Here is a 21193-nt window from a genome sequence, read left to right as displayed (position 1 = left end):
AACCCAGCTGCAGTCATACCAATCTCTTTTGCCATGGCAAGGCCCTGTGGGTAGGTGATGGGAGTCAGCTTCTTCTCCTTCAGCTTTTCAATAGTGTCTTTATCATCTCGGAGATCGAGTTTGGTACCCACTAAAATGATGGGGGTGTTGGGGCAATGGTGCCGCACCTCAGGATACCACTGCAAAGACAAAATAACTGTGTGTGGGGGCAGATCTCCATGCAGGCTCCGCAACACGACAAATGAAGGGCTCAGAGCCTTTCCTGACTCTTTCAAGCATCAAAGAGTTAAAGGAAACATATAAGAACTGGTAAGGTAGTATTAAAAAAGTATACAGTTGCAGAACATTTTTAAACAATGCCAACAAGTATTTCCATATACTTTAAAAATTCATCCTCTTAAAGGCTGTATTCCCCCCCCCCCTCCATTTTCTGGCAGAACTCCCATCTGCACTTCACTTACCCATGGCAACCACCTCTTTTATGGCCACATTGCCATAGGCTAGCTTGTCCGGGGGCATGAAAAACTGCAACAATAGCACAGCATGCACTTAAATGCTATCCCATCCACAAAACAAGTGGCATCAACCCAATTTTTACTTTTTTATATACATATTTTTCTTTAAATTGCATAAAAACGAGATTTCCTGTTTGTGATCTTAACATCGTGCTGGCTGAAAACTCAACCTACTTCTGTCTTATCGCTGCATCAAGGAGAAACTCACACCTACAGTGCTGCAGGTGCCCTGAACTTCTGTGACTTAGAAGTTAGGGAAATGGATTTCTGCCTTCTCAAGCTACATTTACATTGACTGCTAAAAAAAAAATCACCTAATGTTTTCTTGAAACTGCTGTGACATGAACATTATGTTGAAATAAAATGGTAGCAACTTATACTTACCTTAGCACGGACATTTTCAAAAGAAGCAGGACTCACAAGGGAAAAGCAGATTAAGAAGACATCCTACAAAACAAGTTAGCAGAAGTTAGCCTGGCAGAGCAACCATTTGAAAAAAAAAAATCTCATCACCATGAAGAGACCAAGACCAGTATCACCACCAGCTGTATCACACTGCCATCCGTATCACACTTGCAAAAGGCAAGGTCAACAACACAGCTCAACAAGACAACTCAAGGTGGTTTTCCCCGTGGGAAATCCATTCCCAGGCAGCTACAAGCAGAGGCAAAGAGGTGGGGAGGGAAACAACACTGTACTCAAGTTATAATCAGCTATTGCAGTAGCCAACAACTAAACTCTAATATCATTGCACTGCAAGCTTTTTGCCCTAAATGTCACTCCTTCTCTCTTACTAACATCCAATGAAAAACACTCCGAATCCTTCACAAATACAGCAAACGAAGAGTCATTAGACTGGCTTCTAAACCAGGGTTGGATGGTTCTTTGCAGAACTCTGAGCAATTTAAGCCCTAAAAGACATGCAACTCCTCAGCTTAGGTTGTTGCGAAGTGTTACCATTCACACCAATTTCTGAAAAAAGGAACGTATTTATCAATGTGCTACTCTAAAGTAATCTTTAACTGCAAAGGCAAAGTATAGAGCATGGAACAGCAAAAAATAAAAAAAACATACACCAGTTTCCACAATTGTTGCTTCCATGCCCAATGCAGAAGAATCTGTTAGAACTGTCACTACTACTGAGTGTCACTGTAAAAACACTCCGGAATTTCTCTAGAACCAAAGTAGGATCAAGAAGGGCATAAAAAAAACCTCTAAGCATCACACTAGCTCCTTTCTCCCATTTCTAAATTATTAAAAAGTACAGACAGAAGAGTGGATGTTTTGGGGGATCTTGCACATCTCGCCTGTCAGTTGAAAGCAACGGAAGATTATAAATAAGATCAGTTAAAAATATTACATAGCAAATCTTCACACTAACTGCTGTACAGTATACATTTCGAAAACAATTATCTACAAGCATTTGGAATAACCACAAAATCAATTTTCTCTACCTAACCAGATGAAGATCATTCTTAAGTCTTGCTGTATGACCCAAAACTCAATAAATGCATCTCAAGCAAGCCCAACTTTTCCCAGCCTACCTCTGCATCCATACTTACTCCAGTATCAAATGTGTTAAAGAATCAGGCATTTCAGAATGTTAGTTGATTGTGCTGCATTTCAAGGCATTTTGTTAGGTCAGCATCTGACATCTGCATTGCTAAGCACTTGCAACCCAGTTGTTCATGCATCACCCCAAGAAGTTTCCTTAGCAGCGTCCCCAAAGAAGAAAGAAACAACATCAAATAATGTGATACTATGGCCACTACTTCTGTTTTCCAAACGTGCAGTTTGTGGTGATTGAATTTCTGTATGTTATGCAGACTCTCTCCTTTGCTATCTCCAGAGATCAAAAAAATCAGTGTGACCTGGAGGAATTATTTCAAGATTTCAGGTGCCTTGCACACTAGCAATCTTAATAAATAGGAGGAAACACTATTTATTTGTGAAAAAAGCTTTAGTCTTTGACAACTCTTAAGAAATGTAACAAAATTCTCAGATCTAGCAATTAGTTCCAAGAAAAGTAGTTTGTTAAAAAATAGGGGCCAATTTATCACTATCGTAAGCGAGACAAGATGTACAGAACTTGGGACTGAAGTTTACTTAAAGTTTTACATACGGCAATAGGTTGATCTGTCAGACTGGAAGATAGATTCTTACCATTGGTTCCTCCAACCTAATAACAGTATGAGATAAAGTTACTCCCAAAATGGATTTAAGAGAAAAATGTTCTCTCAACCAGCGATCTGTGCTCACAAATACTCACAACAAGGCTTTTTCTCCGAGATGTGCCGCCCTGTAATTCAGCACAACCAACTACCTGCACGCAAACCAGGCCACCAAACTTCCCCATAAACCTGTAGATGTTTGTCTGCATTGTCCAAGAGGACTCACAAGAGCAAACCCCACATACAAAGCATCCTCCTAGCTAATTTTCTTTTTGGTTTGGTCTCTCAAGGAAACAAGATTATCCCAATAATCTGTCCCAACGTCTTCCCTCCCCCAGATACCCAGGAATATTCATGTACTTCAAATACATCTGGGAGAAGGTATGAAATTCCTGTATATTTTAAGAAAAATGAATACAGGAGAAAAGGTACAAATGAATGCCCCCACTACAACAAAGTTCTTACTGTGAAGTTACCAGCTGTTGGGCTGCTGGCTTGCTCATCAAGAAACACACGTGTGGTCCCACTAAAGGCAGTGCCTGCATCTACCTCACCCAGAACATAGCTCATGCGCACGTACAGGGAAAGACGTGCATGCGGGGGTGATTTTTAAATAGCACAATGAAAGAACAGGGAGGAGGAATACAGATCCTGCAGAAGTCAGGCTTCTTTAGTTCCACTGTTCTCTTCTTTTTTTTTCCCAAAACATTCATTAATTTTGTGGGTTTTGTCCTTTAAGTGATGATGAAGCTTACTTATTGCATAAGGCTAAGATCCAAAGACTGCATCACGAGAAGTTCAAGACTTACCACCCTATCTTTGTTTCATTTTCTGCTGTAAAAAACATACAATCTGAATAACAGAAGGTATTTCGGATCTTTACTTGTTAGATACACATGCCTGTACAGAAGAGACTTTCTAACAAGTATGTTTAGATGGATATGGAATTCTTCCACAGACTATTACAAAGCCACAGTTATTTTAGCAGGCTGAAGACATACACATGCACTCTGTCCCTTCAGCACAGGAGAGGAACAATATTTTTCGCTACAATTCTGCTTTCACACACTACTGAGTGATCTTTTAGAGTATTTTTTCTACCCCACCATACTCTTTTTTTAATTAAGATTTTAAGCAAAGCCGAAGTTCTCCTAATATCCTAAAAAGATTTAAATATTGGAGAAAAACAAATTTATGTTGGTTCTCTACAAGGGAGGGCAGGTAGTTCTGGCATTTCTACTAGACGTGTCTACAACTGGCAAGTTCATGCACATCTTGGGTCTTGAAACCGAGTGGAAAGCCTAATTTTAAGAGTTAGTGAGCAGTGAATTAAGGAAAACTGTGAATTAGGACAAGTTTACTAAAAAAAGCACTAGAGTTCATTAAATAAGATTCATATTATTCAAGAGAGCAAACTGGAACTAGTGCTTGTTTTACATTATTAGCACTCAACGTAGCAGCAACAGTTGACAACAAAATCTGCAAGTTACCACCCTTCTTTTCTTAAAGGACAACTCCACTAAATAAAAGTAACTCTGAAGAGACAAGAAAAATCAATCTAAAGATCAACTGTAGCTGAAGTCGCACTGGAAAGAAAAGAGCAGATTACTTCAGCATTTGCTTTGTACAAGGAAATGCACAGTGCGCAGACAGGACTTAACCAGTTGCAAGCCCTGAAGAGAGAAGCACATTCATACTGATGTTAGAGCACAAACTGCAGTAAGTAATAAAATAGCCATGGGCTTAAGTACATTTGAAAGCCACAACCCAGGCTCTGTCAATAGCAGTAGTATCTTCATTCAGGACCGCCTCTCACATTCAGTACCTCTTTACAGAGGCTAAACAATATCAAGTGCTTAGCAGTGACAGTGTCAGGTTGCAGCCAAACATCATGCCTAAAAACAAAAATAAACTCTGCTTTTGGCAGGCATGCTAACCTTAAAATCAATGGACTTGTTGATGGGACTATTCACCCAGATTTTGTTTGCTTGTTTGTTTAAAATCAAGGATTCAAGCTAATTCTGAGGCTGCAACTACAAGAAGCCAACATGTATCAGCACACAAATACCCAAGGATGCAGATTTTAACATTTGGACAGCTATACGCACATCAGAGATTCTAATACTACAGCTACAGTTTGTAGGATGAAGGAAAGTAGCTTGAAACAATTCACAGTTACTAATAAATACAACTTCAGATGCGACAATGAAATGTTTAAAAAGAGAAATCCATATGTTAGACAAAACTATGCATTCGTAAAGTTTCAAGCTGTAGTTCTTACTGTTTGCGGGTAGGAAAGTGGGCGTAGTCTGTCATAGTCCTCTTGACCAGCTGTATCCCACAAGCCCAGATTGACTGGTTTTCCATCAACCATTACATTAGCAGAGTAGTTGTCAAAACTGAAAGTAAAAAATAAAGTGAAGAGCTAGATGCATTTGGTTGCGGTAAAACAGGGCCCACACTGATTTTTTCTTATAGAGTCCTAACTGGGAAGACTACAAAATAAAGCTTTTATTTATTGCATCCTTCTGCTCCAAGAAAAAAGTCATTTCTTTAAATACCAAGTCTGGTATTGAGTGGTAGAGGGAAGAAATGTGCACAACAGACTTGGTCCAGTCTGAGCAGAAGTCATCTTTTTTCATTGCTCTTCCAACAGAAATCTTGTCAGTCTCAGCAAACAGAGCAAAGCAGGTGATGCACTTAGCAAGCATCTTCCAGTCTTAGTGGGACAATAAACAGTGACAGCCTGTCTCATTTTGTAAGATTTAGAGTAGCAGATACATCAGCAACAACCAAGGAATCCTTAAAGACAACAGCGGGTAAGATAAAAAAATATTAATACTGCTAATCAAAAGCCACCACAAAAATCTCTAACGAAACACCAAAGTTAATAACCAGGAGCCAGGACAGACATGGTTTTTATCATTACTGTAGGTGCAAAGGTTTTCATGATGTTTTAAGGATAAACTATGTTCACTAAGAACATACACATACTATAATGCAAAAACCTGAATTTAAGAACAAAAAAAGAGAATCAGGAGTAGGTCCTCTCCAAGACCTTTTTGTTTTAAAAGTCATCAGAAAATCTCATTAAAATCTACTTTACCAGAAAAGCTCATCAATGCTTATAGAGAGCAAGTTAGACAGATAAATGTATTTTATAGAGACATCTCTAAAGGGCAGGGGAGCTGCTCATCTCTAAAACACCTCCCCTGGCACCCAAAATGCCCTCAAAAAAGAGAACTACACTAATACTGATACCAACAAATTTGTCCATGCAAGAAAATGGGAAGCACCAAAATAAATGAGTCCCCACAATTGTGCCCGAGGAGCTGTAGAGCTATGGCTTAGTACAGGACTGGCACTAGTACAAAAAAAAGGGAGGAACAGAAAAATCTCATCTGTAGTCACGTAAGCCAATTATGTCTATGTTTTACAAGGTTTTACAGCCTTGAAACTGCTTATTATGAGTAATACTTAACATGGAAATTTTAAAAAGAGAATAAAAACTGATAAAATGTTAGTAAATACTAGCCCCTAGTCAGGGAGGCTTAGTGGTCAGAGAATCAGAACCGATTTAGCGCTAACAAGCCCTGGTATGACCATGCTCAACAGCAAAAGTCCAAAGTGTTTCTCCTTGAACACACCTAGGTGCCCAGTTCAACATTTAAGGTGAAACCGAGGGGTGCCTGCAGCCAATTCAGAGGGCCCCAGTGAGGAACCTGGAATGGCAGCAAGCATACACACGTGGATATAAATGAGGTTTTAGAATTCTGTAAGTACTTACACGGTGGGTATATATTCTCCAGGAAATGCATTGGTTGTGTAACTGATGAGTAGGCATGTTTTACCAACAGCACTGTAAAAAGAAAAAGTTCACATGTAAGAACCATTCATCTTCAGTAAGAAATACTCCTTTTAGGGAAGAAAACCAATTACATCCAGTCGTCTAAGGAACAATGTAGAGTGTCAGTAGTCACTACTGTGCATGAAAACGCCTAACAGGCTGTGGCCTTAAGGTAGCTGGTAACGGAATCGTACCTGATATAAACATCCGTTTTGATAATCCTGAGTTTTATTTTACATAAGTTTGAAAAAGCTTGAAAAGTATGTTTTTGCAACATATCACTACTTATGCGTATTTTAGAAAATACAAACAGCAATCCTCATGATCCTTTGGCTATTGCAGAATGTCCCCTCACACGCACTCATCAACCACCCCAACACTTCGCTAACTGAGGTACAGATAAATCACATTCCAGTACTGAAGAAACTGGGAACACCGAACCTTCCCCCACAGATCTAGTCCCGGACAGCCTGGAACAACTGTGGGCATGACAAGGTTCTCTTCCAGGTTTCTTTCAGAACTCTGTCAGCAAGCTCCTTCCTTCTCCTCCCTCCTCCTCACATCTTATCTGCAGTCAAACATTACATGAAGGACATAATTGAACTTTTGCTACAGTTACAATTAAAGGGTCATAATGCTTGAAATTGGACCTTTTTTTTAATTAACTGCAAAACTGGGCCCCATGCTGCCTTCTCACTTCGAGTGCAGTCCTTTAACAGCTTAAGAGACTCCAGAGGTGACGGCAAATAGTGCCTGAAAGAACAAAATGCCCAAACTGCCTCACAGTCCTCCCAGTTACTCTTCTCAGACAAACTGCATCTCTAAAACCACATGCTCAAACCAAGCCAGCAGAAACTTTGACACCTTACTGTCCTTACAGATGAATCTTGCCATCAGCATTAGGTTCAATGCATATGCCTCCTAAACTTGCTACAAGCTCAAGTAACTCAGTAAGATTTTAGTTTAGAACTACAGTTAATATTAAAAAACAACAACAAATATTCCCAGGAACCAAATGCTACTGCTAAAAATATCTTTTTATCCTTTAGCTTTTGCAGAAGAAAAAAACAGCTCACAGAAATGAGCTTTAGTCATGGGCTTACTAGCTCTGCGGCTGCAAATGTCTGAGGCATTCACATCTGAATTTCACATTTGAATCGTGGCATTTCTTCCCTCGGTCTGGAAGACTATGGATTACCACTTCATTTACCCACGACCATCTTCAAAGTATTACTTAAAATCATTTAGCACTCGGCATTACCCAACCAGCCTTACCCGGTGACGCGTGATGTAAGGCGGGCTCAGTGAATTTGAGGTGCCACAACCACAAGTTCCCAGGTATGCTGCAGCCCAGCTCGTGACAAGCGCCTCCATCAAACTTCCCACAGGCCAACGCTGCCGCAGCCCACAAGTGACATGACAGCAGCACCTGATGACACCACCACCCGCACTCAAGCGATAAAAGAATAGTTGCTTCGGTGTGCAAAATGTCAGGATTTTGTCCCACACACCCGTTTTTTAGGTGTAATGTTGTTTCTGAGCTGCCCCTAGCACAACATCCCACCAACAGCCCCCTGTGCCCCCACCACACCACGGTGGCCGCCTGTCTGCGCTGCCTTCCCCACCTGCCCCCAGGGAAGGCGACGCCAGCCCCTTCCACAGCCCGACCTGCTGTCAGCACACACCCTCTCGTGCCAAGCCATAAGAGTTAAATGCCACAAATTCTCTCTAGTCTCGGGAAGTACAATCTCTGAACGTTTTCCTGAAGTAAAGAGCTTGAGATGTGCTGGTCTGCAGAAGCAGGACAGGGATTTACCTCACAGAAACTTTGGTGGAGAAGTCTGGGAGCAGCGTGACACAGCTGTGCTGCTTTAACAGCTGTCAGAAGGAGATCCCATCTTATCTCTTGCCCCAGCAAGCATTACTAACAGGCCAGCACGAGGAGCCTCAGCAAGCTGCTCCCTCCCCCACAGGGACACCTCATGGGTTTCTCTCCCTGGGCTGTCTCAGCAGCCACAGCGTATCGCAGGACTGCGCTCCTACCGCCATAAAGCAGGCTCACGGAGGACAAACATGAAAACCCTCATAGCACCGAGGAGCAAAGGGCAGATCCTTAGGGAAACCTCTGAGGCTCAGAGGCCACGTGTTCTCATGCCTCTGGAACCTGTTTGGTCTGATGCTTCATTTACCAGCAGGCTTGTTACAGATAAAGCAAGCTTCTAACAAATCGATGTAAAACTTTACATTTTCAGCAGTGGAGCAATAACTTTTCTCTGTGCTCAGGCTTCTTTGTTCACCCTGCTCAGAAACTGGTGAGTCTGCTCTGGCTAATCAAAACAGTGCAAGGAGGAGGTGGTGAAAGGTTTCATTCCAAGCTTAGAAGTGTCTGCAGCGTGTATCTGCAGCACCCATCAGTCATTTGAACAAGAAAAAACACGTTCAACAACCCTGTTTCAGGCTTGCTCCATCCTCGGTTTCCTGCTTTCCTTGCCTTTTGGCTCACTGCCCCATGAATCAGATCATTATAGTCACCAGTCTTAAAAATGAACACCAACACCTATCTTTATAAATAGAGAACAACCTCTGAGTACTTTCAGCTGTCCTTTAAGGTGTCTGGGTCTGTACTACGGAACTCGAAATGCAATTGTTTGGCAAAGTATAAACCCTTGTACATAAAGATTAAAACCCTAAAGTATCACCAAGCCAGTATTAGTTGTAACAAAATTTCTAGCAACTACTTAATCATAGCTCTGTCCTCCCACCAGTACATCAAATGCAACTGGTAACATTTGGCTGTAATTAAAAGCACGGCCTACAGAAATCCGGCATTTTAACCACTTAACTGTAAGGAAAAGGCTTATAAAGACGGCAGTGAATCCCTCGCTGCTTCCTGGCACCATCCAGGAATCAATCTTTATAAAAGCACAGATGTACTCATTCCTGCAAACAAAACAAGCTGTCTCTTCCCAGGCCTCATTTACACTGACCAGTTCTGCAAAGTTTCCCCCCAGCGCTGGGGCTGCCTGGAGCCACGTTAAGGGACACCAGAAATGCCACCTGAGGGTCTGCACCAGCATTTCTTCCACTCTGAAGGCACCAGGGCTCCACAGATGGTGCACAGTCTCCTTCTTGCCCGCAACTAAAAAGCAGTAGTGAGTTTCGTTGCCACTTGCAGCCATGGCAATGGAGGCCAGCTGAAGTACTTGCTGGTTTCATTCCGGAAACGCTGACATCTGCAAACAGGTGGTAGCCTTCAAAACTCCTGAAGTGCCTCCTTTCTCTCTCACCCTGAGAGGATGCACAGCCCAGGTCTCCACTCAAACTTCACTGTCAGGTGCGAAGCGCAGCGTTTCTGCTGCTGTAGGTTTAGTTACATGCTACTCGTCCAGATAAGCTGTTTTACTCGCTGTGACACTCTCTCCCCCAGTACGCTGCTCAGAACTTACATCTATCTATGCATTAACTTTAGAATGGCAACAACAGAAATCTCCAGACTTCAAGTCACTGAGCTCTCCGTGGACTGGAGAGATGCGAGGTGTTCAGCACCTTCCCCAAACACGCACTGCACTTGAGCAGAAGCCAATTATTCTCCGCTCCTCTCAACAGCACGGCTCTAGCAGGCAGGGCCTCCAGGTGAGCCCAATTTCAAACAGGGACTCTCCATTCACCTCTCCCGTTCTTACAATATTTCTGCGGTAGATGCATACAGCAGAGCATGAAGTCTGACCATTTCTCTGGCATCCAGTAATCATTTCTCCAAAACACAGAACTTCCCCTAGCATTACACGAGGCCACTTGAGATTTCGTACCACTTAACAGACTTTTTTTAGAGTAAAAACAAAAGCTGCTAAAAATAACCTATACCAGTGCCTTCTCTCAAGTGTCAATCAGCAGCGATTCCTGTAGTTGTTATTCAAGTGGAGTGCTCTTCATCTGTCCTGCACATTCCTACTTATCTGCATCTACAAGAAGTGCAAGCAACAGTTGCCATTTATTTTTCCCGACACAGTGAATAGTAGAGCAAACACAAAATGAGATAGCACAGCTAGCATTCCTTCCAGTGTCTTGCCAGTCACATTAGATCTCTAAACAGATTATCAGACAGAGCCCTAAGAACAAACACGGTTTGTATATCAGAAACAGCCAACTCATTTACAAATTAAGAAAGAGAAGTCACAGGTACTTCTACAGCTTTATTTTGTTCCCAGCAGATCTTTGCAAAAGGTACATAAAACAGTACCTAAGTTTTATATCATATAAGCAAATCTTTAACTTGCATTGTTTTACAGAAACACTAAAGCTCTAGCCTTATCTAAGCCAAACATTACACATTTTCAATAATACCTGTAATGCTTGAGCTTTTGAAGCAGCAAAGAAACACAAGTAAGTAAACATCTAAAAATCTCAGTGGAGGACAATAAAAAGCTACCAAAAATGAGCAATGGTATCTAAATGCGATCTTAAGAGAGACATTATTCTAACTAGGGAGGAAGAAAAACCAATCAAACTACTGTATTTTGTTCACAAATATGGGAAGAACTTAATTGCACCACTTTCATTTCCAATACAAGCAGCAGTAAGTACATTTAGAAAACGAGTAATTTATAAAGCTAGTGACAAAAAAGAGCTGCTTTGTTGAACGAACTATTGAATAATGTACAGTTTGCCTATACAGAGTTCTCAAATCCAGAGCAGGAAGTAGACGGAACTTTTTCCCCACCCAAACATGATGCATCACCTTTATTTACAACACCGTCATAGACAACACAGTTTGGCTGAATTGAAAAAACACAAACCCACACACAATAAAAACCAAATTAGTTGTTTTTAAAATCAATACAACCAAAAGACCAGTCCAGAGTCATTCTGTCCAGCATCACTGAATTACACTGCTACAAGAAGTCTTCATTTGTCAAGATGGTTGTCAAGCAAGAAGAACATGGAAGAACACATGTTCTTATTGCTCACAATCTTGTACAGCAAGAGAAGACGAAACAAATCTGTTATACTAAGTAATTTTATCTTTCAAGCATACTTAGATGCCTTTTAGGGATTCCAAGTATATTTAAAAAAAATTAAAACACACACAAATAGCTTGAAGACTAATCCACCACACAAAATTACACAGAGAGTGGCGAGCCCATTTAACTACACTTACGCTGCTCTGTCATCTACAGAAGTTTGCTGTGATACCAATTATGCTCAGCCTACACTGGGATTTTTGTTTCTACCAAGGGAAAAAAAAAAAAAAACACCACACAACTCTCAAACTGCATAAGACGAGTCTTGTTTTCCAGCTGGCCCGTGATGTTCCCCTGAGCTCTGACGACCAGTAAGAGAGAGAATGCCTCTGAGCTGATGGCGATAGCATCACGGAGAATACTCAGCAGTAAACACACCGACTCTTTCCCCACCACAATTCCGGCATTCTTTATATTGAGATCTGAAACTCGGGAGTTAAATTGGTTCTAAAAAGCCTCCTCAAGTTGTTTCTGACTAGTTGGTAATGCCATGCTCAGGACGCTATAGGCGTAACAGTCAGTACAGACCCGCATGCCGTCTGTTGGCTGTTTCACTTGCAGCCTCCCCGGGCTGGGAACCCCAACCCTAACCCTGGGCTAGGAACCCTACCGGCCGAGACTCACGCAGGCAGAAAAACGGTCCCAGCCCCGAGCACCCCAGACCTGCTGAGATCGCCCAGCCTCACTGCGAGACCCGGCTGCGGGACCGCACCGAGCCGCAGGCACCCAGACACCAGCGGGGCGTTCCGGTGCGCGCTGCGCCTCCCGCGGCCCCCCCCGGCGAGCCCCAAGTGCCAGCGGCAGCGCCGGGCCCCCGGCACCCCACGGCCCCCGCTCCGGGGCTCCCGCCGCGCTCCGGGGCCCGGGGAGGGGACGGGAGGGGACGGAGCCCCGGCGCTGCCGGCGCCGCAGCCACCATTTGCTGGCGGCAGCCGCCGCCTCGCCCCGCGCTCCGCTCCCCTCCCCCGCCGCCAGCAGGAAGCCGCGGCCCACGCCCGCCGCCGCCCCTCAGGGCCCCCTCTGGGCCCGGCCCCCTCAGGGCCCCTCCGATCACCTCAGGGCCCCCCTCGCAGCCCCGCCACCCCCCTCAGCGCCCCCCCCCCCCCAGGGCCCCACCGATCACCTCAGGGCCCCGCCGCCCCCCTCGCGGCTCCCCTCAGGGCCCGGCCTCCCCCCGCCGCTCCCCTCGGGGCTCGCTCTCGCCGCCGGGGCTCTCGAGGGCCGTGCCGGGACTCACCCGTCGCCCACCACCACACACTTGATGGCCTGCATCGGGGCTGCGCCGCCGCGGCGGGGCCTTCCTGCCGAGCGGGGAGGGGCGGGCGGCGGTCTGGGCAGCGGGTCGCGGCCGCCTCCGCCCTGCGGCTGGCAGCGGGGACGAGGCAGCGGCCACCACCCGAGGCGGGGAGCGGAGCGGAGCGGAGAGGAGGAGAGCGGAGGGCGGGCCGCGGGCGAGCAGGAAGCGGCCGCGCCGCTCACATCCGCCCGGGCCGCGCTCGGCCCCCCGCGGCCCCGCCTTCGGGCCCGCTCGGCGGCACCCCGCCCTCACGGCGAGCCGCTTCGGCACCGCCGCTTCGGCACCGCTCGGGTTTCTCCGGCAGCGCTCGGGTTTCTCCCGGCGCCGTTCGGGATTTTCCGGCACCGCCTTGAGGACTTCGGGCGCGTTCGGCAGCGCTCGGCCACGCTCGGCTCGGGGAGGGAGCGGCCGCCATGGCCGCGCTGCCGGCCCAGTCAGTGCCCCCCCCGCCTCGGGTACCCCCAGCGCGGTCCCTCGGTGTTTGGCTCTTTAAGCAGCCGGAGCCTCGCCGAAAGGCGATGTCACGCCGTGGCCGGAGGGCAGCTCGCCCGTCGGGAGGCTGTGTTGCGGCCCCCGCCGGCCTCCCGTCAGGGCAGGAGCCTGGCTGCGGCTGGGGGCACAAGAAGCCGGGTGCGGCCACCATTTTGTGAGCCCTTGGCCCCGGGCAGCGGCTGGCTGGGGACACGCCGCGAGCAGCCCCTCGAACAAGAAGCCGTGTGCGGACACCATTTTGTGAGCCCGTGCTTCGCTCTTAAGGCCGTCCACCACGGCCCTCCCAGCCATCTGTGGCTGGTGGACGAGTTAACGTATGGCATCTTAGGAAACATGTTAGTGTGAAGCGACGTCTGCCTCGCAGTCACCGTGTGGACATGACCCGGGGCGCCAAAGCACCCACCGCGCCCCCTGCGTGCCGCTGTGGGGGGACACCTGCTTCCCCGGGACAGCCACACAGCACAGGCCGGTCCCTCGCTCAGCGTGCCAGCACAGCGTAGGGCCCGAACAGCTCCTTTCATCGACAGACCCTCGTACTGCCCTCCCTCCTCCTGACATGCTGTGACATTAATTAATTCTGCTGGCAAGTTTTAGACAAATCAGTACACAGTCAGCTTCATGAGACGGGACAGCCTGAGCTGCTCACACTAGGACTGCCAGGCTACAAAGAGCCTCGGGTTTCTTTTTTCCCTGAGCAAACCAGTTATTTTTAGTAACTATTGAAGTGAAAGTCAAGCAGAGCAGGTCCAACAATCCCAGGAGTCTTTTCATTTCTACAGTTAGTTCTTGCCATTATTCTACTTGGCAGAGAAGCTTCTGGTTGGACTGATGCACACAACCACTGTTCTCTCTACATTGCCATCCATCCGTGCCTCAAAGAAAGTATGGGGAAAAGCACATGCTTCTTGTGCCAAATGGATGTGTTCACTGAAATTGATACAGCGTACCACCAAGGGTGGTTTTCAAGTGGTTTGATCTATTAATTTCAGAACATTTCTAAATTATTTTGATACCATACAACAAAACCTCATCAGTGGACAAAGCATCCCATGATATTTAATCTCCTCCATTTTTCTTTCTGAAGCAAAGAAAATTCTCAGATATTTAACATGAGTGAAGAAAACATAACTACTGCTGTATACTGAAAGGCTATTTTTGCAACACTTGTATGTCCATGTTCCCTTGTACAGATGGAAGCGAAAATGACTTGTCATTTAAGCTAAATATCCTGAAAGCCAAGAGTCTGCTCCTGCCAATGACCTGGCAACCGTTCTCTACCCAGCAGCCGGGAGCTGCGGAAGAGAGGTGTGGGCAGTAGCACAGTGCTCCTGCTGTTCTTGGCTGCTACAACAGCTTTTGGGGCCTTTGAGATACTGCACAGAAATAGAGCAGACGTGAAGATTGTCTAATTTATGTTAGGGTCCTGGGGAGACCCAGAACATGGAAAGATTCAAGTGCCGTGTAAAACTGCTTCTGATTATCCCACCACCTACCAATTCCTTCACTGCTTCTTTTTGCTCAGTATAACCCAGATGGATGATTGGAATTTTTTACATGAAAAGGAACTACAGCGACATTTACAATCTTATTACAAAATAGCACAGAAAGATAAGCATGAAGGATGTAATGGAGAAAACATCCACATTAGCAACAATTGCTTTTATGATCCTGCCGTGAGACAAGCAATCTTTTTATGTATGTTCTTTTCAGTGCTCTTCCATCTGATTCTTTTGGGATCAATTGTTTAAAGCATTGTCAAAAACTACTTAAGTTAAAGCACAGGGTATGCTTCAAGCATGTTTTAAATTTACAGTTGTAATTGGATATATAAATGCTAATATTAGAAAATATCTAGATAAATATTTACTGTTAATCATTGAAAACAATATTACAGTTTGTATAGATGATGACAGTAATAGACTCCTACAGTGTTTTTCCCACATGTTTGTATATCTTTATTCCTTCCAATATCCTAAAAAAAGAGCCTTTTGGAATTGTTCAAAATTTTCAGTTGCATTCCGAACTGATATCTCTTTTAAGGTAAATATTCTTTACATGCTCTGGAAGACAAATTCTTACTTGCATGTATGCTCCTTACAGTACATGATGCATTAATTATTCTATTATTAAATTTTAACATATTTAATATATGCTTCAATTTGTTCTTACATCATTTTTGTTACTCTCTTATGAAGTGTATTTGTTTTCAAACAGAAAAAAAGTCCCTTACGTAGTGCTACTATATGCTTTGCATATATGTTTTTTCCCTGAGAATCGGGGGAGAGGTGGACACAGGGAATACACTGAAACAGTCTGATAACATAAATAAATGGAGAATCAAAGAACAGGATGAAAGACAGGACAAGGGACTGAGAAGTTCATAACAAACAGCTTAATAGAAAAAATATTAGCTTGATAGATATGATTGCTTTGCTGTTTTACATAGAATATTTACAGATGCAGTACACAGAGGAGCATGTAAAAAGAAAAGAATAATGGCAGTAGCTATAACCAATTATAAATCTTTCCATAATTCTGATAAAGTCATGAATCATAAAGTTGAGGCTTAGATCAGTCCTAATATTATTCCATAACCTATCACCTTATCTTCTGTCATCCACTACAATTGTTGAAAGTATTTCTTAGACATCGAGAGGAAATCCTTATTTAAAATTGTTTCGGGTACTGCCTGAATGTGTGTATTGTGTATGTGCTGGCACTGAAGAAGGATTATTATCCTTTGTGGATGGGGAGTGGCAGGGTAATCACACTGATGCAATACTGGAAAGTGTTAGTCACCATGACACAAAACATCAGCATTACAGAGACAACAATAATTTGCACTTTTATAGCATCTTTCATCCCAAACTATTACTGTCTTCCTTAACGTGTTAGTTCGTCAATAAAACCACAAACAAATGCACAGAGAAGTAGAGAAGTACCAGTATACACCCAGTACATACGAGAAAACACGTCAGTGAAAAAAAACAGGACACCTAAGAGTGATTCATGGATGTGTTCTACTGCCCGTAGATGACACTTCCTGCAGACACCAGTTCTGTTCGATTGCCTCCAGGAAATAACATGCTACAATATCTAAGTCAAAAGTAAAAGCCTGTTTATGGATAGTGTCAAAACTGTTTTAGGGGCGAAAAGCTGTAATTGGAGCTCACAGCCACTTGAAATTAGGGGTTGGACTGAAGCAGTGCAGGAGCCAATTTTGCATGAAGCAAAGTGAATCACATGCTACTAAAGGGTGGAGTAAGGCTTTCAGCATATGCTGCACGCTTGTCTCTTTACATATTTGTATTAGAATCAGAAGAAAAACAAATGAAGAAAAAAAAAAACAAAACATACCACCACCACCAAAAACACCCAAAACAACTTGAGAGATTTCTCTTACTGGAGAAAAATAGGGTTTCTAGGTGCTTTTTCATCTTACAATAAAGGCTAAAAGAATTGTCTCAAAGAATTGTTCTTAAAGATTTTATCCTCACTTGAGTTGGTGGTAAAACTCAGGTGATTAATGATATAGTACGAGGGATACAGTAACTGGAAGAATGAAATCTTTATGCACAGGACTAGGCAACCAACATTCCCTCCTGGACTCTAGTTCCATCTGTGGCATTACCTGCCTTTATGGCCTGCCTGTCACTCACTGACCCCCTTTGCCTTCCCACTTTTAAATCAGGATAGAAGGACATATTCAAGCTGTTTGGATAAGAGGAAATCTTCACTGAAGTTGGGGAGATATAGTAACATAAAATTCATATTAGAAAAGAATGTAATCCACAAATAATTATCCACAAATTTTAGCTATTCCAGGCAGACATTTTTGGCATGATTAGTTTCCTGAGCTTTGGAAAAAAAACAGTACTAGCATGTGATATGTACACTGTTCAAATATAGTACTCAGTCTGCTCTAGAGGAACCAAAGCCAGCAATAAAAAAGGAACCACAGCTTTTAAATGTCAGCATTTGCTGCATCAGATAAAAGAGATTAAAGGAGTATGAAAATAAAATGTTAATATATAAATCTCTAAATTAATAATGAAACATTGTAAAATAAATGCATCGTATTCGTGTGATATTAGCATAGATGATTTAGCTGGTATACATATACAACACAAACAAGTCCTGTATTTTCTTTAGATAGCTTCTGACAAATACCTCTTCTGTGCAGAATTTCAGTTATAAAAACCACATAAGGCTTTGCATTCACTTCTGCCTCCCCTCAGGTTTAGCAAGCAGTAACAGTGCTTACTACAGCGAGAGCTGCTGAAGACAGCGGGACTATACAGTAATCCCTGTATATGGCTGTAAGCTTTTTGGAATAGAGACATTATTATATATTTATTAACAAGACATTAGAACTCTCTGTTATTTATTTATTTATCACTGTAAATACCTCAGCAGAAATAAGGGAATAAGTCTTTTTGCCAACTGAAGGCATCAAATCATGCCGTTTGGTGAGACACTGCCAAAGTACACAAATGGATAAATTAAAGATTTCCCTCATCTTCTACCCATGTCGGTATCAAGCATTTCACAGAAATGAGCTTTCAGATACTGAGGAAACGGGTAAAGGTTTAAACATGACAGAAGCCCGTTCAGCCCTGCTAGTTATATGGCCTTCCACCTGCCAATTATTCTTCACATGAATAAAGACTGAAGGCTACAAGGTTCGACTTGGCTACCTAAATTCCTTTGAAAGATTAAGTGTTACTTTTGCTCCAGGCTTGCAGGCATGCTTATGAACTTCAGTAAAGCTAGGACCTAAAAGGATAAGTCTTCTGTGGTCAATTTGCCTGAGGACAGACAGAGTGGTAAGAAGCCTACTTCCCAGCTGAATTAAAAACTTTCTGAAAAACTTCCCCTTTTTTTTTCCCAATGAATACATAAGCTGCTAAACTGCTTCTTCATGTGAAGAGGAAGACTTCCCCAATTAAACTGATTTATTCTGCAGTTCCTAAATATAACGATTACAAAATTGTCCTGTTTGCAAAACAATCTATGTTAATGGTGGCATAGGTTAATCACCTTCTTTCTGTTTTCACCCAATAGCAAGAGATGCAACTGGGTGCCTGGTGTTTCTGCGTACTTCTGGCAGCTAGATAATTTGATTTCCTGTTAGACTTTGCATTTATTAAACTGACGAAAAATGCCTGTTCAAATGTAGTCTCGTGTCTTTTTAGCATTGTGTATGTTAGAGGACCAATGTTTCTCAGTACAAGCTCACTGTAGCACTGTATGGTAACACAATAGCTTCTGCAAGAGTTGTTCATATTGTCAGGAACTTCAATTGCATCTAACTATGACTCAACAACAATGTGCTGTTAGAATCCGCAGCGTGTTATATACCTAGTTTTCTGAAAGATTTTGTAGAGAGGGGGCTCAAAACTAGACAACATCACAAACCAAAAGAGTAAACTGAACGCTTTTGTCAGCAGGGACAATAAACCCTCTGAGGGATGCCTGGGACTGCAGAGTGCCAAGGCTGATTGCTGCTGGGGAAGGAAAGCACGGCATCAGCAGACGTGCTACCAGAGCTGATGACAAGTTTCCTTGCAGCCCTAAAAACCCACTCACAAGAAGAGGTTTGTTAGGAACCATCTGGCTCTTTTTTCTTTTCTCTCTTTTTTTTCTTTTCCCTTTTTTTTTTTTTTTTAAAGTGAACTTTCAGTCCAAAAGAGTACAGAAGATTACAAGAACTGAAGAGAACAAAATGTTTTATTGTTTAAAAAATCTGACTTTTCCCTTTTTCAAGTTCTTGTTATGATCTCGGTCTTTTGCAATCATTTTGTCGATTGTCTTATTTTTTGCCTACATAGCAATGGATATAAAAAGATACCAGAAAGAAACTAAGTATAAATAACCCTAAATTCTCTCTCATTGAAATTCTAAGTGCTCATAGTGTATCTATGCTTTTGTAGTTCTTACAGAGAACCCTGGAGACCCTGTCACAGGCATGAGGAGCGTTGTGTTACACAGCAGAGCACAGAGAGGTCCCTTCCCAAAAGAGGCCTATCCAAAAGCGGAGGAGAGACAGATATAGTTAAATACGGGGATGCTGTTAGGTAACATTGGTCTATGTGGTAGGCACATCCAGGGTGTAATTTTTATTTCTTTTGGAAGTATGGTAACTTAAGAGCCCTGAAGGAGAACAGAGAACTCTTTGTATGAGCATATGAGGAACTCCTAAACATAACAGATAAAAGTTGAGAAAGCTTCAGAGTACATTTTGAAAATGTAACAAGTAATGTTGACTAACAACATTTTTTCTTTGAATAGAAGAATAAATATTTGAATTCCTGAGGAGAAATTTTAGGCAGAATGAAATAAAGCATGAAAGGACTTCAAAGATAAAGCTGTGCTTGTCTGATGCAACAGAGAAAGGCGAGTCAGGGTTAGGAAGCAAAATGGAATGATGGCACTAAATTGATGGAAAAGGATTTCTGCAGCTCTCAGCCACAAATTGCACATCAGTAGTTTTGAACTTCTGCATATTAAAGTAATCAGTGTTCTATCTAAATTGAAAAGGAAGGATTTTACCACCGTGACAGAGCTGAAATCAAAGGAGGAAGTGGGGGGTGGCTTTGGGGTTTAGTTTTACTGTCTAATAAGTATCTAATTTCCAAATCCTGATGTGACAAAATCTGATGAAGCTCTTCAGTTGGTATTCAATTGAATTATCTTTGCAATTTGCATTCTTTGTTGGAAAACTAAAGATTATTTTATCAAACACAATATTTAATTAAATAATTAGATCCAAATCAATACCAACACTAACTCGTTGTTATGACCTGATTTATTAATTATATTGCTTATTTTAGTGTAAAAAGTAATTTACTGTCAGTATTTTCTCTTGTGTGTCAAATTCTTAAGATTTTAAAATCGATAGTGTCACAACTCTGTCAATTAACAACATGAGCCCAAACTAATGAGAATGACAGATACCAACTGATAAATACAAGCTAATCAGTTTCCTGATTTAGTCTTTGTATATCACATTGCATTCAAATTTAATCACAAAAAGCTGCTAAATGTCTTAGAGCAGCTAAATCACTTTGTGCTCATCTGCTGAGTAGATGGCTGCAGTACATATAAGGGAGAAAGGAATGGAGACATTAAGGAATTTGAGTTATCTTGGAATTCCAGTTGTAGGGCCTGGACACATCTCTGTTCCTGTGTCTCCAGTGTCTTCAGTACTAACACGGTTATTAAAAACTTCAGATGTGGAGGAAAAAAGATACAGCACCACTGCCTTCACAAAACACCCAAGCTGAACTGACATAGACACATTACACAGCAGTAATACTACTGCTTGCAGAAAGAAGCATGTGCCCGTCTTTGGAAACCTTTCTGAATTGCAAGCTATTGCATTAACTCTATGAATAATATACATCATTTTCTTTCTCTTTTTTGCAAGACATGCTGAAATAACCTAAAGGATACTTTATGAATGAAGTTGTGAGGAGAGTGGAGGCTATCATTTCATGTTCTCCAAAATGAAGATGGTGCAGGTAAGTCCTGTCTCCTCTTTGGAATAGTGGCAGGTAGGCCCAAGAGACCCAGGCACAGAGATGTCAAATCATAGACAGATCAATCCTGGCCTTAGAGGGGATTCTTCAGCTTTGATTAAAGGACTGACTAATATCTGTGACTAAAAAGGGATCCAAAGAGCTTTGAATCTGCTAGGAAACCCTGGGGAAGATGGATAGGTTTCTGATAAGGTGGGTTCTAAAAGATGCATTTTCTTTGATACTTTTTTGATCTGAATAAGCAGTGTTTTGCTTTTAAGAATCAGTAGGACAATCTTACCTCTGAGAGAGCATTTAACTCCACAGTCT

At 42.9% G+C, this 21193-nt stretch overlaps 1 protein-coding gene across 3 annotated transcripts in view; it reads right to left on the bottom strand.

The window, feature by feature from the left end:
• Window positions 1-21193, bottom strand: part of RAC1 (Rac family small GTPase 1) — a 22958-nt gene extending 1765 nt beyond the window's left edge. The window contains exons 1-6 of one of the 3 annotated variants that reach the window (XM_048064725.1): window positions 21165-21193; window positions 6474-6545; window positions 4968-5085; window positions 2638-2694; window positions 900-962; window positions 20-179 (exon numbers count right to left, since the gene is read on the bottom strand). In XM_048064725.1, the coding sequence (XP_047920682.1) occupies window positions 20-179; window positions 900-962; window positions 2638-2694; window positions 4968-5085; window positions 6474-6545; window positions 21165-21178 (484 nt within the window). In that variant the 5' untranslated portion in view covers window positions 21179-21193. Of the gene's footprint in view, window positions 1-19; window positions 180-899; window positions 963-2637; window positions 2695-4967; window positions 5086-6473; window positions 6546-12791; window positions 13059-21164 lie in introns of those variants that run through there. The other 2 variants (XM_048064728.2, XM_048064732.2) reach the window with 2 other exon arrangements.

Source organism: Anser cygnoides, chromosome 15 (assembly GCF_040182565.1).
Source record: "Anser cygnoides isolate HZ-2024a breed goose chromosome 15, Taihu_goose_T2T_genome, whole genome shotgun sequence".
In the NCBI taxonomy this organism is placed as follows: domain Eukaryota; kingdom Metazoa; phylum Chordata; class Aves; order Anseriformes; family Anatidae; genus Anser; species Anser cygnoides.
The sequence above is the reverse complement of the archived record's forward strand: the minus strand, read 5'-3'. Positions and strand labels throughout refer to the sequence as shown.